The 20,490-nt window shown below is 48.2% G+C and overlaps 1 protein-coding gene and 1 pseudogene across 21 annotated transcripts in view; one reads left to right on the forward strand and one right to left on the reverse strand.

Annotated features, from left to right (window-relative positions):
• Positions 1 to 20,490, reverse strand: part of Wnk (Wnk kinase) — a 138,266-nt gene that overhangs the window by 7,193 nt on the left and 110,583 nt on the right. For 13 of the 21 annotated variants that reach the window (XM_077638975.1, XM_077638981.1, XM_077638979.1 and 10 more), the window contains 4 exons: positions 19,011 to 19,332; positions 7,448 to 8,010; positions 3,041 to 3,727; positions 2,437 to 2,522 (listed from right to left, as the gene is read on the reverse strand). In XM_077638975.1, coding sequence (XP_077495101.1) covers positions 2,437 to 2,522; positions 3,041 to 3,727; positions 7,448 to 8,010; positions 19,011 to 19,332 — 1,658 coding nt within the window. The remainder of the gene's footprint in view (positions 1 to 2,436; positions 2,523 to 3,040; positions 3,728 to 7,447; positions 8,011 to 19,010; positions 19,333 to 20,490) is intronic. The other 8 variants (XM_077638985.1, XM_077638995.1, XM_077638990.1 and 5 more) reach the window with 1 other exon arrangement.
• LOC144106235 (uncharacterized) lies at positions 12,631 to 14,339 on the forward strand (annotated as a pseudogene).

The following is a 20,490-nucleotide window of genomic DNA, read 5'->3' on the forward strand; positions in this document are numbered from 1 at the left end:
ATTTTGCCGGCGCACACGAGGGGACGGAAGACGCGCTGGACGCACTTCAGACCTACGAGAAATCGGTGCGGCCGTTGCTCACAAAGCGCACGCAGGCAAAGATCCCCGACTTCTTTGGCGGAAAATAAATTTGTAGTCCCCTCGGGCCTTTCTTGTCGAGTAAGAATTTTTGTTGTTTCTTTTCATACGCGCTAGCGGCGCCGGTCGTGGTGTTGGCACTACCCACTCGAAAGTAGCGCGGGGGGTCATGACGATGACCATACGGACCCCCAAAGATTGCGCTAGTTGTATGATTACCAACTTTGGCGCCAATTTGTCATTAGCTGTGTGGCTTGCCGTCCCGTCGGCGGTATTTAGGGAAGATTGTTGCGCCGCTAGCCGAACCGTCCTTTGGGTCGGTGCTACCGGCGTGAATTCGTCACGCGCGAGTGCGACGAAAAGTGAAAATGGTACGTGCTAACCGATACGACCGCGATAAGCTGGTACGGTTTATGCGGATGCAAAATGCATTATGTTCAATGGGTGCTCAGTCGGGGACTTGACTTTACTACTTTTAAAACGAAAGTACTGTTTAAGCGGGTACGTTTTAACGAGGTTTTACTGTAATCGAATGTACTGAATTATGTGCCCAAGAAATGCCTCATTCAATTTAACGAAGTTCTCGATTTAACGAAATAATTCACGGCTCCCCTCAACTTCGTTAAAACTCGAACTGTATGGAGAAAAAGAGCACTGCTGGCAGTACCAAGGCTGGGTCTTTACCTTTACCTGTGACAGTCTGGCTGCTGCGTGCAGACTGGCTTGCTTGATGTGACATTGAAACATTGCTTAAATGTGCGGTGTGTTCATTAACCTACAGTATACACGTGACCGCAATGCAGTGCATGCATGATAAGGCAAAGGCTGCATTATCAAACGGCACTCATTAGATTTGTGCTGCGATTGTGTCGCTCGTCTGCCTTCAGTGGAGACTACACTGCTGCACGTTGATCATTAGCCAATGTGAGATTTTAATGAACGTTTTAATGCATGGCTAAGTGTCTGTGACTGTAGCTGCCAAACACATCAAAGTGCCGTGCTGGCTGTTGCTATGTGCACAGGTGCCGTGCATTTTAGAAGTGCAGTGCATTTGATCTCGCTCGTGATACTTGGGCTGCGCAGCATATTTTCACTTTTTCAAAATGGTGCATTTTGGAGGGCCCAGTTCTGCCATTTTTCCAGCATTTGCCATTTACTGCAAAGTGACAATGCTAAGGCATGGTGCACTAACTGCCCCGATCACGAGTGAATAACGCCGTTCTTAATTGTAACGTACTTAGGTACACGTTATAGCACTGCACCACGGTCTTCTTTAGCTAAATTATTTTCGCAACTCAGCCACCGCCGTCTTCGGCAGTGTACATGCACAGAATAAAAAAGTGATTATCTTGTACAGAATGAACAATTTATTCACACATATACTACGAAGAGCACAAAAAGAAGCATTAGCATAGCAGCAGTTAGTCGCTCAACTTTTTGCCTCCACTGGATGGGGATCTTGCACATGTACAGTCACGACCTGAAACTGAGGTTAACCGTGATAGGCTGCTTCAGAAGTGTTGCCAAAGGCCGGGTAGTTCAGGCACGAGTTATCCAAAGCGCCTGCTGCTGTGCAGGCATCTGATGCAATCTCGTGTTGTTTTGTTGATGGCCAAGAACGCGGTTTGGGCTTAGGTAACTATCATGGCACTGTTTTGAATATCCTAGGGACAGCATCAGGCTTCAGCTTGGACAGCTCATGTTGCAGAGATGCAACATCCCCATTCACTACAAACTCGCCGTGGCGAATGATGTCTGTCGAGATTGAAATGTTTTTCACAAACACGCAAGTTTGGCCAATTGAAAGAGAACCCATCAACTTATTTTCAGGGGATGCTATGTCTTCACGTTTCTCACCGTTCGGCGTCAATGGGAAATGAAAAACTGACACCTTTTTGTCATTGCTGCTGTAGCCGGAGTGGCAGCCTATTACACAACAAGGTGAAGGCATCTTTCACAGCCTGCACTAGCTTGTGAAAAAAAAAAAATGCATTCACGTGCTTTGACACTGCGTCTGATAAAACACCAGAACAAGTAAATGACGCACCGCAAAACGCCGCTTTCTGTGCAATTAGGAGGCCTCTTGCTCAGCCGCTCAGCAAAACATGCTCGTCGATTGATGCCACCGCTGCTGTGCGGCTGCCCTGAGCAGCGCACCAAGCTCTCCCATAAAGTTAAAGAAGTTTCATGTCTTGAAGCGTTACTGAAGGACTCTGACAGTGCTTTGGCATACAGTTGCTTTTTGCAAATGTGTACCCTGCCCAAAAAGAAACCATTTTCTCCTATTTTTTCATTTAATTTTTATCACAAGGCCTGAGAAACACTCGTACATAGAGTGCCAAACTACATGCCACTTACCGTGCCAGCAGCTGCTTCAGAAACTCCTCAACATCTTCTGGCTCTTCAGGTTCCAGCTCCCGCGTCTGGTCGGAGGTAAGAGCAGTCTGTGCAAAAGACAAACGAGACAAAGAAGCCAAGGGTGCAAGCGTATAAGGCTTGAGAAGTGAAGCTGAGGGAAAAAGCAGCAAGTACAGATTTCAGTGAGGTGGCAGTGCACGTTGTGTCCCAATGTCAGGCGCCATCAGCCAGGCTCGCACATTCACAGCCACCCCTCGAGTTCAAAGCTGCATACCTCCACCAAACAAAGCGCAAAGAGCACAGCGAGACAGGAGCGAGAAACTGAAATGAAGCTGGAAAGCTGGAAAAAAAAAACAAAAACAAGGAAAGCGACAAGCACCTGCCACCTGCTTGTGGATGTCCGCAGGTGAGGGGTAGGAGGATGGGGTAAAGCCATGAAGAAAGGTGCCTCGGTTGTGGGCAGTGTAGCGTGCCGCTCGAGAATTGCAGCCGAGAGAGGGATACCCAAGCTAGAAGAGACAAGCGCTGCTGCCGTCGGGCCCCAAGCGGCTAAGCACGTGTGTTGGGGGGGAGGCAGTTGTGTCTCGATTGATGCCACCCTTACCAAGAACTGACTCAGGGAGAGGCTGCGCCCATAGTCAACCAGGCTTGCACCGGCCAACCTCTCACTGCTGCCCGGTATAGTGCGCGGGGCACTCCGGCGTGGCGGCGGCGAGCTGCACGGTGAGCCCCAAGGCGGGGACGCCGCGGGGCTCAGGACCGCACAGCGCTCGCAGCCTTCCCTCGGCCGGGGGCTGAGGGACGAGAGGCTCCGCGCCTTGGCCAGGGTCGGAGGCTCCATGGACAGCAGAAAGCGACGCTGGGTCGACAGGGGGGACGGTGTCGCTGGTGTCGCCGTGTTGACAGACGCGTTCTTGAGTGGTGGCCGGTCTGTTTGCGTCTCCACATCCCGCACGTGAACGCGCACCTTCCAAGCCTCGCCCGCGAGGGTAGGTGGCGGCAGCGATTCCAGAGATGCCTGGGACAGCGAGGACAGGTCACCCGAGTCGGAGGAACGCAGATAGCCACGCATAATCTTTGCCAGGGCAAGTTCGAGTGAAGTGGGAGCTTCGGGGCGCCTTCGAGGGTCTCCAGCGTATGGGAAGGTCGCGTAGGGGTCGATCAAATCATCGAGTGTCTGGCACGATGAGTCGTGGCTGAAGAGGTGTGACGTCAGGCGGCCCCGGGCAGACGGTAGGTCGGGATGCAGAGTGTGGCGGGATTGCGGTGGGGGTGAAGAAGGGGTCTCCCACTGGAGGCAGTATGTGCGGTGGCAACAGCTCAGATATTGCGGGGAAGGGGAAAGTATGGATTGCTGTGTAGAGGGGGCAACTCAAGACTTTGATGCTGTGCTCAGGCGCACCATGCTAGCAAAATTTTGCAATTCTTCCTGGGGACCACTATCAGTTAGCTACTTTGAAAGAACCAAGATACGAGGCATGGCTCAGTGTCAAGGCTTTCATTTTAATTCGGCTGACACAGGCATAACGCACATTACATGTGGTACTTGAATCTGACTGCCAACGTCGCTGTTCCTGGACAGCTGGTTCTTAGCCTCAAGAAAACAAATCTTTCTACCAAAATCAGTTCCCCTTTTTACAAACATAGACTTATGGCCTAGTTGGCAATGCATCTTGGTGGGGAAATTAAACACGTTCTAGGGAGAACAGAAATAAGGAACAGAACAGGTTCAACATCCCTTGCTACCAGCCAACTACCTCAGCCCTAACCCCTTGTTATCCCTTGCTTGTCTTGTCCTGTGAGCGAGACCGGCAATACACTTTTGCGACTGCAGGTTTCGAAGATCGAAAGTCTGCCCGCAAGGAAAGTTGCTTCCACCCCTTTAACTATGAGGTGCCAATGATCAGAATCTCCGTGCACCAGCGCTCCGTGACCATGCATTGACATCTAGCTGACCATGCGAACTCCAAGCACTAGTATACTCTTACTGGGGTGTTTTTCGTCACTGTGATGCAGGACCACCTATCAAACTGCCAAAGGAACTTTTGAAATAAATACAGCAGAGCAAGAATGGCTGTTGTGCTCTTCACTGTTCAGCAACCCTTCAATATATTTCACCTTATGTGAGCACGGGTGTCTCTCTCGAAGACAAGCACCGAAAGTCAGTGCGAAACGAGAAAATAAGTTGAACATGGTCACGTCCTACTTGACACACAGAGAACGAGGAATGGAGAACATTTACAGTACAAGCTGAAAGTGACTTCCCTAGCCATCCACAACCACAGTTGAATCTGGCACTCCAAATTTTTTTTTATCACAGCAGCAAAAAGCTGGGACGTCACTTGGACACTGTATCCGACATTATCTCGCAATCCCTCCAGCATTTATATTTAGCCGATGTACAAACATGCTTACGTCTTAAGGAGGAACCTGTGCTTGTTCACAAACAAAAGCAACAAGGTCTTTGAAACTAATGAGAGGACAGGAAAATATTACTATTAATGTTTTTAGAGAGGGACAGTAACTCAGTAGCCACTGAAGACAGAATGTAATCTGACAGTGTAGAGGAAAAGACAGTACGCCATAGGTGAGAGCCGATGGTAGATTGTCACATGCGGTGCGCTACCCACAGCGGCTACTTTCATAACATAGTACTAATGAACCCCATGCCAAATGCTTGTAATCATTTGGGCAAGACCATGATCCAGACACTTGCTGTCATGTGTGAATACACTTTCTATCATAAAACTTAGTTCTGAAAGATCACTGCCCTGCTACAACTTGTGGCTTCAAGTGGGACACATTGTATTTAGGGTGCACCAATCAATCCATACTCCCCAAGCACTCAAATCACCACGTGCAAAAGTTTGTTCCGAAAAACCCAACAGATGTGAGCAGGATGACACAGCAATGGTGAGAAATGAAAAATGAAGTAAGAAACCTGCATGCTCGAAAGTAATAAGAAAAATAAAAAAAACAGCCAAAACAAAGAACTGAGGAGCAAGTGCAGTCAACTCCATGAAACAAAAGTGACAGAGAAAAATGCTTTTCCTGAGCACACAGAAACTGCTGCTTTGTCAGTAAAATTTTAAAAGAATTAAAAACACCTGCAGGTCAACTGCATTGCAAAATGTTGCACAATAATAGGTGGAGCGGAGGCACAACTAATAAAACCACTGGTGATTGCTCTCATCAGCGCAATTTGACTAGTGTAAATGACAGTGCCAAACATACTCATAAGCCAAGCAAGCAGCATGGCAACCATCAGTACCAGCAATTGCCCTGCAAGGCGCCTTTTCTTACAACTCGGATGTAAGTAGGTAGCGCAGAGTTTTTATGTATGCCAAAATAAATCTAATCTGAAGACCCCGACACCTTAATTATGCTAGATGACCATGCTTTATTTAAGCACATCTTAAAAAACTGGTTACCTCAAGTGGTGCTTAGGGTTAATCATCTGCTTTCTCAAGCAACGTGGTAATTTTAAACACAGACCAAGAGAGAGTGATCAAACACAAGAACTAAATGCTCATGGTGTTAAAAGCCCTGTGGAACATGAAGAAAAGCACCTTAACTGTGCAGCCATGGCAGGCAATTTTTAGTTGTCTGGTAAAACACTAAGCCGCCACAGCCATGAAACCACCTCACTATGGCTTACCCATTTTTTTCTATGGCTCTGAATGATTCCTATCCAGGAAGAAAGCACGAAATTTTTCACTGAAGAAGCTACTGGCTGCTACAGGCAAACCTGAGCGACGTGAGAAGCAGAGTATGTTGCACAGTGCTCAGAAGAACAAAACAAAACCTTTCGTAAAAAGCCCACTGCACCTGTAGCAAGAAGAGGCACTTGGCACGCTTATGAGCAAATAAGCAGTAAAGTAGAACCCCTGTAAAGAAAAGTTGCTCGGAAGAGCAAAACCGTTTACTCTATGAGTGTCCTTGCTAGATGATTTAGGTGATCGCACAGCTCCAAGAATGGCTGCTGTCTGGTAATTAGGATATTTATGAAACACACCGCTGGTAAGAATTGTTTAGAAATACCTTCTATCTTGCTCTTATCATCCCATTATACGTTAAATGATTTATGTTCAGTTATCACATTCTATGTTATCAGGCTTTCAATTTCGTCCAGGCCTTGTGGAAGTACCACATTTGCGCGAATATAATGCGGCCATGAGCATAACGGCAGGGGCGGGGATTGATTCCATATAAAAACCTCAGCTTTGCATGATCACGGTGTCAACTTCCACAACCTCAGAGTCATTTAAGGGGAAATACAGTTGAATGCTCACGATGCAATTGAGCACGGAAAAACCCAAGCAGTGCCGCCAAGCCTCGATGTCTTGCCACTGCTCCTTCCCACGTTCGTAGCCAACAATTTTTAAATTTTTCAAAAGCCTCAGCAACTTTTGCCTTCTCCTACCAGCTCACAAGCCTCGTGGTAAAACCATCTAAAAAAAAAAAAGCGCCGTTTTATTGTCTAATGTTCATCTTCATTTGCCTCCGAATGTGGGCCTAGCGATTATGCCATTACCCGTTTGTGGCTCCGAGATGTCCCAGACTGTGCGCGTGCAGTGATGTCTACATTCTGTGGGATGTACGTCGCCATGGACAGACACTCTTCACTATAAATGTTTCTTTACGGTAAATGAAAAATAATGCACGGTCAGTCATCAATGGAAGGTGAAATGGTCCTGCAATATTTCTTAAACATATCAGTTTTACTATATTAGAGTCAAACATAGTGTGGTTCTATTGTACTATACTGCATCACACCAAATTTCACTTAAACCTGAAGAGTAGCGTGAGCGCCCTTCGGTGGTTTGAAAAGCCACCAGACAAACTATCTCCATCTTGCATTTCACTCAGCATTAATGAAGACTTATTAACATTAAGTGCAGCACTGTCAGTATATGTGATTATTATTTGGCTAGGTTACAAGAATTCCATTTGTGCACATTCAAGCGCAGTCAGCTGCCGGATAAAAAGTGAATGCAGGCTAATCGCTCACCTTTGCACGCTCGCTCAGGTCAGTGACAGACGGCTTCGGCTCTGCCAACGGAAGTGTCGCTGCGGCCACATCGTCTACCACCGTGGTCACTTGAAACCGACCTCGGTTCACTGGAGCAGGAGTCGGTGCTGGTGGCCCCATGGGGGCTGCCACAGATACCGGTGGCCGATCCGTCGCTTTCATCTCTGTGCTGCTCGTCTGCGTGGCCGTGCTCACTACAAAGCCACCGCGTGTCACCTCCGCGTCAACGTGGTTGCCAACCACTGCATCGTGGGGGCACGTGGCCGTGGTCAGTGCCGACAGCGTTGGTGGAATGGGCGACGTAGCCGTTGTGGCTACGGTTGGTGGCTCAGCGGCAGTTGAGGTGGAGCTGTTGGCTGCCGTGACAGACTTTGCAAAAGTGGTCACAGATGGTGTTGACGTGGTGGCTAGGGTGCCGGAGAACGACGATGATGGTGTCGACGGCAGGCTGGTGGAGCTCCCGAGCAGAGGGTCGTCACGGACAGGAGTCACGTGGAAGCGGGAAAATCGGCCCGTTGCCGTGGATGTGGCAGGTGGTGCAGCTGTGATCACAATGACAGAAGGTCATGAACACGCCCATGACCCACTATCACACCTGGACTCCATGTACGTGAAAACTCACGCGAACGCGAAGGCGACGGCAGCGGCGACGGCTGGCGTTCGCTCCGTCGCTTGTGGGCAACCTCCATGCAAGCGAAGGCGGCAGGCGACGCGAACCCGCGATGTGCGCAGCGGACTCCGTGCTTTGCGCACTCAAGCTTAGAAACACGCCCGTAACCTGTTCTCTCTCTTAAAATTTTGTGAGTGTGCCTCATAGTCAGGGCCAAAGGAATATTTCCTCTACGGCAGCGGTGTAGCGGCAGTGGAGATAGCCAAAGGCGTGCTTGCGGAGACGAAGTCACATTACGGGCTCACGGGGGAGGTGTGCTTTCGTTCGATGCCTGTGCACTCCGGCTTAGTAAAAACACTCCCATAAACTGTCACCGCAGTTTGCTTGTAAGTGAGCAAACTATAATTTATCAGTGAGAATGCGCACCACGAGTGTTTCTGCGCAGTTGGAGCGCAGAGGCACGGTGGATCGAGCGCCGGTACCCGCGGCTCGACACGCATCTCTCCCTGCAGTACGCCCGCTCGCGTAGCCCGCGCTCCAAATGCTGTTAGCCCTCCGCACCCAACAAGTAGCTTGTTTTAATTATTTAAATCATGCGGGTCTGCCTCTCAGCTACAAAACCAAATATTTTCTCGACGGTGGCGATGACCAAGACGACGGGCGGGTTTCGTGAGATGTACCCGTGAGAAACCGTAGACAAACCGGAAACGGCTTTGGGGGGCTCTGGTTGGCCAGTCGCGTGGGGGACTTCCGGGCGACGAGCGAAATTTTCTGAGGGTGCAGATCCGAGCGACACGGCAAGCGACACATGCATTTTGCTTCGCGCGACGGTGTCGCTCGTCGCTTGCCGCCGTCACCTTCGTGTTAGCGTGAGTTTTCACGTACGTGGAGTCCAGGCTTTAAAGTTGGCCTGTCGTTTTGAGAAGGAAGTTCGCTCATGGATGAGGGAAGCACGTAACAATGCAGAGTTTACACTGAAGTGCTATACCTTCTCAAGATGACAGACAAATTAACCAGCAGCCTAACCAAACAATTCTCATGCACAGTAATACTGAAAGTAGCACAGCTACTGCAACTATAGCTTGCTCACCATACTGCTAGGCCTTGCAATCCAATAGTAAAGCCAAAAAAAAAGGGGGGGTCGGTGGCAATAGCTTTCAAGTAAACAATACGCGCTCCACATAACCATTGTTCTGTTGGTGAATGGCTCACATTGGGCTGCAGTAAACGTTCACCTAAAGCAGCAAAAAAACACTATCTGCTGCACGCAGGATACGCAAAGCATTCTCCTGGCATTGCGTCACCCATGCTTTCGATGCAGCAGGTCACAACTGAAGAAGTGAGTGCAAAAGGCCGGCTTGCACCCAGGCAATGAGGGCATAGGATGAGTGCTTATTGTTCACGTGGACTTTGAAATGCGATGCTGTTTCAAATTCAAATTCTGTCATTCTTCGATGCTGAAATTTAGCACCATCTCTGAAAACCTCAGCAAATTAATGGGAATGTGTGGAGGTTAAAAATGTACCTTCCATTGGCATACAAGGCGACAATTTTTTTGTTGCTGTTGTCAACAGTGTGATAGACAGCAGGCAAGAACAAGAAGCATGAAACATGCACGTCTCTCCCTGCTTCCCATTGATGAGTGCCATCCTTATCCCACTTTTCACAAGAAACAAGTCAACAACTAGACCAAGCTGCTGCTCTATTGGAACCACGTTAATTTCAAGTCTGTTGCATTGTGAGCAAGAACTGAATTCAGCGGGTTTTTGACGCTCTCAAAAGAGAAACTGCGCAAGCAGGTGCGAACTGCCATCCAACTGTGTGCAGCACTTTCAGGGCACCGCTATCTGCACACAATGAAGCTGATGTTGACCCTTCACAGCTAACTAAATGCTGTAACAGCAGGAGCTGGGGTGGGCTTGCCGTAGTTGATGTCACCCCTAGCAACCGTGATGCATTCTGATTTTGATAGTTTGAACATCCGCTGAGCATGCTTGTGCATCTTTTCCGATGAAGCTCAACAACTGTTGAAACTCGCCTTCAGGCTTGCCACCATCTAAGTAATGATGAGTGAAGCTCAAAGTGCTCCACTTTCAAATCCATTGGCTACTTACCTTACCAGTAAGGGTGTGCGAATATTCAAAATTTCGACTACGAATCGAATATGTTCGAATATGTTTGATATTCGATTCGTATTTGAGAAATTGATATTCGAGAATTTCCGAATATTAGAAAACTCCCGAATACTCGCCAGCGAACGTATACTGCGCAGACTCTCATAAAGTCGACCGTGGCAAAACAACAATGTCTGGGCAAATTAGCCGATCATCGAGTTAAAAATTCTAGGAAAACAATACAGAGGCCCTATTCCCTTCCTTCTCCGCCGTTTATCACGCGGACCGATCGCATTCCAACACCGCTAGGCTTGACATCGTGAGAATTTCAGCAACTGGGCTTTCCCACAAATCACGCGTGCTGCGAACAAGATGGCCGACGGCCCGCATCAAACAATCGCAATGTGAAATCACGCTTTTTTTTTTAATCCTTCTATTATACTTTACATATTTAACGCCCACATCCGAAGAAAGCATCCTGTCGCCTTCATAACTCTTTGAGCTTGACCTCAGCCATCCCGTTTTGTAAACTACGCTATGCGGGAAAGCCCATTTGTGGAATGTCGCGGGAGCCTCATGAAGGGGCGCGTCGCAATAGGGCAAGCAATCCTGTAAAAATCCCGCCTACTGCATGGTGCAATGTAACCCGCACAACTCTTTAGTGGGCGTAACAGCAGGCGTGACAACGATTGGAAGGCCCCTGTCGCTAGGTAAAAAAAAAAATAGCCTGGCTGAGTAGTTCCGGTTTCTGAGCTTCGCCGCTGCCACGGGCAACTGCAACTGTCGGCCCGCACATTCGCCAGTAGTCCAATCCCAGCTCCGACCGGTGTGTCGCAGGTGATGATTCATTTTTCCTTTTTAGAAACCGTCTTGCCGTTCCAACGTCAATGTGTTTTCCCCGGCCCCTTGCTTACACTTGTGTTGCTCTTCCAGCACTCCAAAACGGGTGGCTCGTCATGGGTTTACAGGCGTTAGCGCAATGAAGCTGCTTCGTAAGGCATTACTCCATCTCCATACTTTCGGCACGTCGTTTTCTTTTCTCGGTGGGCATGGTTAATTTTATAAACCGAGGCCTTCGGATAAACGGAGCATTTCTTCCGGTCCCTTGAACTCCAAATGAATGAGGTTTTACTAGTCATCATGTTATTTTTTTGTTGCCAGTCTTGCCATTTTATAGATTTTGTTTTGCATGACCTCATTATAGTTTGAATACTGTTATGCTGTCTAATCCAGTTGTATACATTTCTGTGCACATCATGTTTTTTTGCACGGTACTGAGGCAGTCTAGTTTTGTTTATTTTAGTTGTAAAGGCCAACACTATTTTGGAAAAAATAATGCTGGGAATAACAGCGCTGAGACGAGGGACAAAGAAAGAAGACAACGGGTAGCCGATGTGCAGACACAGTGTTGCTCTGAAACTGGCGCCACCACAGAATGAAGTGGAACTGGCTTTCATCCATAATCTTGGAAGCCGCAGCAAAAGTCAACGAACTATCGGATCAATCAGCTGCAAAATGTTATCTGGTAAGATGTGCGCAGTAAATTTTTGACTCACTAATAATTAGGGGTTTGTGGATATTGAAACTTTCTAATACAAATCGACTATCCGTTCGGTAAGAAAAAGAATGCCAGAAAAAGACAAACAGGCAAATGTCCTTACTTCCTAAGGGGAGACGCGGGTCGAAAAATCGGCATTATTTTGAAAATTTTCAATTCTCTGTTTTCGCTTGTTTTATCATCTTTGAACATCCTACTTTCATGCAGCAAAATATGAAAGTAAGATTTGTACGAGAAATTAGTTAAAAACGTGTCTAAATGACCCGCGGTGACCGAAAAAGTCGCGCGTGCTGCCCAATTTCGGCCATCTTTGAGCTGCCGCCGCTCATGGCAGCGGCGCCGGCCGCCATTGCGACCACTTGCAAAAATTAGGCTAAGCCTTCTTCTTTCGACTGGCACCTCCGTCAGTTTCGTATTTTCACGAGAAAATATAAAGAAAACGCCGTTTTCTTGCGTCTGCGGAGCACTCCTGTTGTCACGTGACGCGAACCCGAGGCTGCCATTGGCTGTCGCCGTGTAGTGGAGCCACCCCCGCACTTTCGTATCCGCTCACGTTGCATCGCCTAGCACGGCTACTGAGCATTTGTTTGCATTATCGGAAGTTTTTGACGATGAACAACGAGAAGAAGCGTAACTTTCGCCTCCGCAAGAGCCCAACTGCGTGCCCGTACAGGGGTAAGCGCAAGCAAAAATCGAAGGAGAGCCAGGAACGCGACAGAAGCTGGAAGCCCTCTACACCAGCAGAACGGGCAGGACGGCAGCATGTCTTCCAGCGCTGCTGAGTCAAGGCCGTCTGATTTTATCAGTGACGCTTTTGACTTCGTGAGCGCATCGGAAAAATGTTGACAGCGTTCCGGGATGACGAGGCAGCCGAGAGCAGAACCGGTGCAAGCGTCGTTATCTGCGAAGTTGAAGCGCTGACAAGGCTTGTTTGCGGTGCCATGTGCGGGACCTGCGGGAAGTGCCTACTCGTGGTGGTTGACGTCGAAAACAAGCGGAAAGGCCTTGCTTCTTTCCAGGAGCTCAGGTGTGCAAATGAAGCATGCCCGGCAGCAGCAATTTCTGCTGTGTATACGTCGCGACGCACTGACACCGATAGCCGTGAAGGCAGCGACGCAGAGCGCTGCAGTGGAAGCCCCCCGCGATAGTTTCGCTACCAACGTGAAAGCGGTGCTCGCTGCGCGTTCTATAGGCGTCGGGCACAATCAGCTGACGAGGTTTTGCGGCGTTCTTGGCCTACAAAAGCCATTTCACCATAAGACATTCCAAAACATAGCGAAGAAAATACACATCGCCGCCACCAAAGCAGCCGCCGCCAATCTTGCAGAAGCAAGACGAATAACTGCATTGGAGACTGCTCAGACTGACGTTGCGGTCATGTTTGATGGAACCTGGCAGAAGCGTGGGCACAAGAGCCACAATGGTGTTGGCACTGCCATTTGTGTGGACACTGGTTTTTACCTAGACTTCGAAGTGCTGACCAACTACTGCCACGGCTGTAGCAGCCACAAAGCACTTGGTGAAGAAGAGGATGAAGTATGGAAGGCCTTTCATTCTCCTGTGTGTGAAAAAAATGTTGAGTGCTCATCGCATGCAATGGAAACAGAAGCAGCACTACGCATCTGGAGCAGGACGCAGTCCTACAACATGCGGTTCACCACATTTCTTAGTGATGGTGACAGCAAGGCATATGCTGCAGTTTCTGACGCACAGGTTTATGGGCCGACGGCGTGACCAAAGAGGACTGCACAAACCACGTTTCTAAACGTCTTGGCACTGCACTAAGGAAGTTGAAGACACCACTGCCACGTGGGCAGAAACTTGGTGAGAAGGCCATCCAGAAATTGCAAAACTATTATCAGATTGCAATAACAAGCAACCGGGGCAGTGTAAGAGGCATGTACTGTGCAATCTGGGCGTCCTACCTCCATTCGGGCTCCAGCAATGGTGCAAGCAGCCACAGGTTTTGCCCTGATGGGAATGAGTCTTGGTGCAGGCAGAAGAGAGCCCAAGCTCTGGGAGAACCAGCTCCGGACCACACCCCCCTCCTAACCAAAGCCCAAGGAAAAGCAGTGCTGCCAATATACAAACGCTTGACAGACTCGAAACTGCTTACCCGCTGTTTGCGAGGGAAGACTCAGAACGCTGCTGAATCCCTCAACAGCAAGATTTGGATGCTGTGTCCGAAGAGCCGATTCGCTTCACGGACTTCAGTGGAGACAGCCACTGCCATTGCAGTCCTGTGGTTCAACAGGGGCCACTCCAGCTTCGAAAAGGTGCTAGAAGAACTGGGAATCCTCCCTTCTAAGCAGCTGGTCAGACTCAGCTTGGAAAGTGACCAGAGCAGAGTTAAATGTCTGCCAAGCTGACTGCTGAAGCAAAGTCTCATCACCGCAGCCAGGTGAAGCGAGCACGCACTGAGGACTCCGTTCGCAAGAACCGTGAGGGCCAAACATATGCTGCAGGAGAGTTCTAATCTTTTGGGCTAGTGGCCAACATGTTGAACTATATTGCCACCAAGTTTTATGTGATTTGAGACAAAATTTTGGCCTCCAACATACAAATGACCTTTCAATTGAGTTTTTCTCAAATTGGTGTTTTTGCCCGTTTTTAAAGTTTGTGCACACAATTTTTTCCTCTTGTACTTCTTGGATCACAATGAAATTTTGCACAGATGTTCCTTGGGGTGCATAGAGTGTGGAAATCTAGTTTATATAATTAGGCTTACCATATTTTTATTAGAGCATCATACCAACAGACTGAAGTACAAAAGAAAATGACACCCTAATTTTCATGAATTTTTTGGCTGAAAAAGATGCAGACAAATATAATTTCACCTAGATTTCAACATTCTGCAGCTTGTAATGAACTACCCAGGATGTTTTAAAATTCTCTGTAATAAAGATTACTAATAAAAACTGCGTGCACAAAAAAGGAGCTAATTATACATTTCATTGAGAATAAAAATTGAACTTCTATAGGTATCAAAAAACTGATTACATATTTAAAAACAGAAGCTCAATTTATGCCAGCTGTGCAAATTTCAGCCCTCTAACTTCATAATTAAAAAAAAAAAGTTTTTTCGAGGAGCCTCTCCCCTTAAGCACTGTATGGTCATTGCAACCAAAATTAAACAGAACTAGGCCAACTCACCATCATCAAAAAAAAAATGACGCATAGACATGCATGCTGCTTGATTAGACAGCTTAACAGTGTGAAACTTATACGTATAATGTGGACATGCAAAATGAGTGAGCAAATGAAATCCATAAATTGACACAACTTGCAACTGAAATACATTATCGACAGTAAAACCAAATTAATTTGGACTTCAAGGAACCAGAAGAAATGCCCAAGATAATAAAGGGCAGAGTTAAAAAATGCCTCCGCATCCCGAAAAAAAAAAAAAAAAAAAGCTGCATAACTGCCAAATGAGAAAGTGTGGTAAAGCCTTGCAATTGTGAGGAGTCGCCATCGTACAAATAGCGAAAAGCCCGCGATGAGCGTGCAGTTTCAGCGTGCTGGATGAACAATGTAGACATAAGCAAGGAGAACACACAATGCCATCAGGATGACGAGACTGCTTGTAAAGAAAAAAAAGATGCCTAGCAATGTGCAGCTGGGTTTGGACGACTGGCGAATGTGCAGCTGACAGCCACTGTAGACTTGGGCTGGTGGCGAAGCTCAGTAACCAAACCTAATCACTGCAATCAGCCAAGCTTCTCCTTGTCTTCATGCTTACAGTTTCATGCACGTTAAAGGCGTGATAGTTACAACGCACCAAGCAATGGGTGGGAATTTTACGCACGATTGCTTGCCCTGCCAGTGGCATCTAGGCCTGGCCCCCCCTTAAGGAGTCCCATGTGAAATTACACAAATGAGCTTTCCCACAAGTCGGCTTTCTCTCATGCTAGAAGAGTTAGGAAGGCACCAGGACAAGTGTCACGGGAGTGGGTTTCAAGTTCACATTACATCACAAAACGATCAAACAAAAACCTTGTGCGATTGCACTGCACTGTTGGAAGCGGATGGTTGGCCATCATGTTCTTAACACAAGTGATATGCGGCAAAGCCCGCTTGTGGAATTTCACACCAGGTCCTTGCTTAGTTGTGTCCTAACATGACCAATCCATGTGATAAATGATAAAGTTTTGCCACCACTTCTTGACCTGCACACAATTTGCTTAGATATTGTGGTTTTGCAACAGACGGATTTTTGAAAGTAGGCATGGTATTTGATCACTGCCAATTACGCGGAAATTTTCGGATGTTTGGAAATTCTTGAATATCAATTTCTCAAATCAAACATGAACTGAACAACGAACAAAGTAGTCTATTCGCATTTGAAATTCGAATACAGTCGAACCTCGTTATAACGAACACTGATATAGCGAATTATCGGTTATAGCGAACTAATTACGAATTTTGGTTGGTCATGCTTCATTTCAGTGACATTTATTCTTTTATAACGAAACCGAAAACGCGAGATCCGCCGCGATATCGGCTGTAACGAAGAAATATTTGGTTTACACGAGGCTCAGAACTTGAAAGTAGCATAAAAAAAACAAAAAACAAAATGAAAATCAAAGGCCGATACACAGCTGAATTTTTTTTTTTATCGTTTGAAAAAGTTTTGCCGTCTGGCACAAAAATCGCGTTTGGATGGTCGCGCCACCTGTGAACAGAGCGCGAAAACTCTGAAAGCTCATGACATGACAGAGGGCCGAAAGGCGGCGCCACTTGTCCAGCGGTAAAGAAAGGCAAGCGCAGCAACATTGGCAACTTTGAGGCCGGCGTTCTGACATCAGCACAGCGGCCAGTCTTGTTGTTGCAGCGCTCGAAATGGCATCGAAGAGGAAAGCGATCTCGCTCCAGACAAAGCTGCAGATACTGAGAGCTGTGGACAGTGGCCGCAAGAAAAAGGATATTGCTTCGGAATTCGGCGTTCCTCCAAGTACGTTATCCACCATTTTGGCCACTAGAAAGAAGATTGAGGGCAACACCGAGGACGCCATAAAAGCCGACCGTAAACGAGTTAGGCCTTGCCATCACCCGGACGTGGAAGCGGCTTTGCTTTCTTGGTTTAAAGATGTGAGGGCTCGAAATTTGCCGGTGTCGGGAGCACTTCTTCAACGGAAGGCCCACAGCCTGGCCTGCGTACTGGGGCATGACGATTTCTGTGCAAGCAGCGGTTGGCTGCAACGTTTCAAAGATAGGCACGAGATCGCGTGCCACACTTTGTCTGGCGAAGGGTCCGCTGTCGACATGAAGACATGTCAAACGTGGCTGGAGAATTTTCGTCCTCTGCTCCAGGAGTACGACGAGTGCGACGTATACAACGTCGACGAAACCGGCGTGTTTTTCAAGTTGTTGCCAGAGCGGTCACTGGCGATGAAGAACGAGACCTGCCATGGGGGCAAGAAAAACAAAGACCGGGTGACTGTCGTCGTTGCCGTGAACATGGACGGCTCCGACAAAAGACGGCTCACCGTCATCGGCAAGTCGGCACATCCGAGGTGCCTGAAAGGCGTCCGGAATTTGCAGGTTCAATACACGTCGAACAAAAAAGCGTGGATGACGACCAAGCTTTTCGAGGACTGGCTGAGAGCGTTCGACCAGGACATGGAGAGGCAGCACAGGAAGGTCCTGTTGCTTTTGGACAACTGTTCGGCGCATAAAGTTTCGATCGTGCTGAAGGCAGTTCGCTTGCAGTTTTTGCCACCGAACGCAACTTCTGCTTTGCAGCCTTTAGACAAAGGCATTATTCGTTCGCTTAAGTGCAATTATAGGAAGCGTTTGGTGACGCAACTGGTGTTTGACATCGATCGACATAGATCGACAACAATAAACATCAAGACGACACTCGAAATGTTGTACGGGTCGTGGAATGAGGTGAGGCAGTCGACAATAAGGAACTGTTTCGCGGATGCCGGTTTTGTTCTGCCTGCCGACGAAGAAGAAGTGCAGCCCGAAGACCAGGCAGAGCTGGACAGAACTTGGGATCGGCTGGCAGTCCCAGGCGTCGAATTCGACAGCAGCAGCGACAGCGGTGAGAGTGAACGGGATGAACCAACGATGAGCAGTGCGGATGCCGCGGACATGGCCAGGAGGCTGAAAGGATATTTGGAAAAACTCCCGACGACGAAAACTGCTGACGTAGAAAAGGCCCTCTTGAGCATGGACAATGTAGAAAACTTCATTCTGCGCAGCGCTGTGAAAAGCCACCAGACGAAGATAACATCTTTCTTCAAACGAACAAATGCAAACCTGTTTGGCTGATCCCGGGCTGGCGTTGCATATGTCTCCTCGCCCAACGCCGCCTCTCCTCCTTCTCTTCTCTCAAAGCTCCTTTGGCAGCTTTTTTTTTTTCAACGGTCCCTCTCGGGGCCACCAATCGCGCTTCGGCAGAGCACGCAGGCGCGATGGTTCCCGCTGTGTCTCACTCGAGTTCCTCTCTCTACACCAAGTCGCCTATGCGCAGACACATGGTGCAGTCGTTTCGCGCCACGCACTTTCACGTGCGCGGCGACGTAAGAACAGTCGTGTCAACCTTCCCATATTCCGGCCCATTTTGATTGAATGCCACAAGGAGACAGGTAAGGATTACCACGTTTGTAGTGGGTTCAAAGCCAAGTATATAATGCATTTTAGTGTCTAGAATATTTGCGCGAGCCAAATTACGAATTTGTCACAGCCGATATTTATGTCTACTGTTACAACGAATATCGGATATAACGAACTGATTTACGGTCCCGATGCTACTTCGTTATAACGAGGTTCGACTGTATTTGAACACTCGTGTTAACATATGTGTGACTAATTATATTTTTTAGGCAGACTGATTTCAAATTATTGAAGTTTTGGTGTTTCAAACACTGAACTATCAGCATGACTATTTTGTGAACCAGACTGAATTTTAAGGCGATAGCCTTTAATGGCTCATACTAGTGTCCCCCATTTACATTTTATATAACTGGGATCCATTGAATGAGTACCGAATAGAGAAGGCAGAAATAAGAGGCATAAAACTAGAGTTTGGCACTGACGAGACATTAACAAGACAAGAAAGAGACTCCTTAAAACGGCAGCTGAGACAACAGAAGCTTTGTAAAACACACTAAAAAGATGACACACTGAAGAGAGAGTGCATGTCCCGCCGCCGCTCTTCAGCATGGCACCTTTCAGCGTTTCCATCTTCAAACAGTCCCTTCCTTGCCCTCTTTATCGAAGGTATCACAAAGGTAGCTAGTCTCCGCTCACCACCAGAATCGGAGGGCCCAATGGGTACTGCCTGTGGTCGTGCAGCAGCCGGTTCCAGCATGGTGCAGGGTGCCGAGGTGACGATGGACACGGGGGCAGCGGTGGTCATGGTCGTGCCGCCACCGACTGCAGTGTTGACCGCTGACACAAGTGTCATCGGTGCTGGAATGTTGCAGCTGGTGTCGGTGGGAATCTGGCCCGTCGAGTGTGCAGTCACTAGCATGGGGGTTGCTGAAACGGCCCCGGCAACCGATAGCAGCTGCGCTTGAGGCATGACGGCCCCTACCGAATGCGAGATTGTGGCTGGGTGTTCAGCAAATACCTGCACAAACGACAGCAAGGAAAAGGGGTGTGCTTAAATATGTCAACCGTCGGGGTTGTGCTCACATTATCACTTTACATGCACAAAACATGCTCAAGGTAAACACAGATAGGATGCTCATCAGCCTGCTGACCTCTGTGCACGCACAGTGACATGAAACTGCGCCAGCTGTGCCAAGACCTAACATGGCCAATAATGACACTCATACACACTGGGCAAGACAATGCTTCCACAATCTTTCTACTCCACTTAACCCGAGATTGCACTCCATCAGAACTCTGTACACCCATCTCAGCCACTAGGTGGTGGTGCTTTTGAATCACTGCGCAGCCTGTAGTTGCTGCGTGGTAATATAAAAACCACTGGTGACTGAAAAACCACTGGCGACTTTTTCGCTGCACCCCGACATGGCCAATAGAGCCAATGTATAAGAGCGCCTGGAATTTTGGATGCACCGCAACTGACTGCTCAATTTTTCAGACGTTGCCGCCAGTACCCAAGCCACCATATAATGCGTACAGTGGGGCCTCATTAATTCAAACTGCAGGAGAGATCGAAAACATAATCAAATAAAATGAAATTCAAGCTAGAAGGGGGCCTCTTGCGATACAGAAATTCTGCGCGAGTCGGCACATTGCGCCCGCGTGGTTACGAATTTGTATGGTTCTTGAACGTCTTCCGCCACATGAACTTGAAAAGCAGTCAGAGTTCGCAGAACTCACCTGTGCAGAGCCTTTCATTTTGAGTACGGAAAGAGGCAGCAGCGAAGCACATGGGAGGCATACAGCTTCACGGAGACGGCGAGCGCGGGAGGAAATGGTGGTGCATTTTAAAGCGAGGTCGGCGTACCCGTGGCAGAATGCACCGTAACCCTGACTTTCCTATCGTAAAATCGTAAACAAGTGGCGTTTCGATGATAGGCAAGACGCCCCTCGTTATACGCAAGCCACCGCAGAGTGCATGTCGCCGAATACGATGCCGATTTTGGCTCTAGTCGCTAGGCCTAATGACGGAGGCCAACGCCGACGGAGCGCTTGCTTCGGCCGTTTCTCGGTTCTTATTGAGGATTGTTGGGCCAGTTGGTTCATGATTCAAGACTGAAAACGGCGCGAAAAACGGGACAAGATAGAGAAGCAACACACACAGCACCGAACTCGA

Source organism: Amblyomma americanum, chromosome 10 (assembly GCF_052857255.1).
Source record: "Amblyomma americanum isolate KBUSLIRL-KWMA chromosome 10, ASM5285725v1, whole genome shotgun sequence".
Taxonomy (NCBI): Eukaryota; Metazoa; Arthropoda; class Arachnida; order Ixodida; family Ixodidae; genus Amblyomma; species Amblyomma americanum.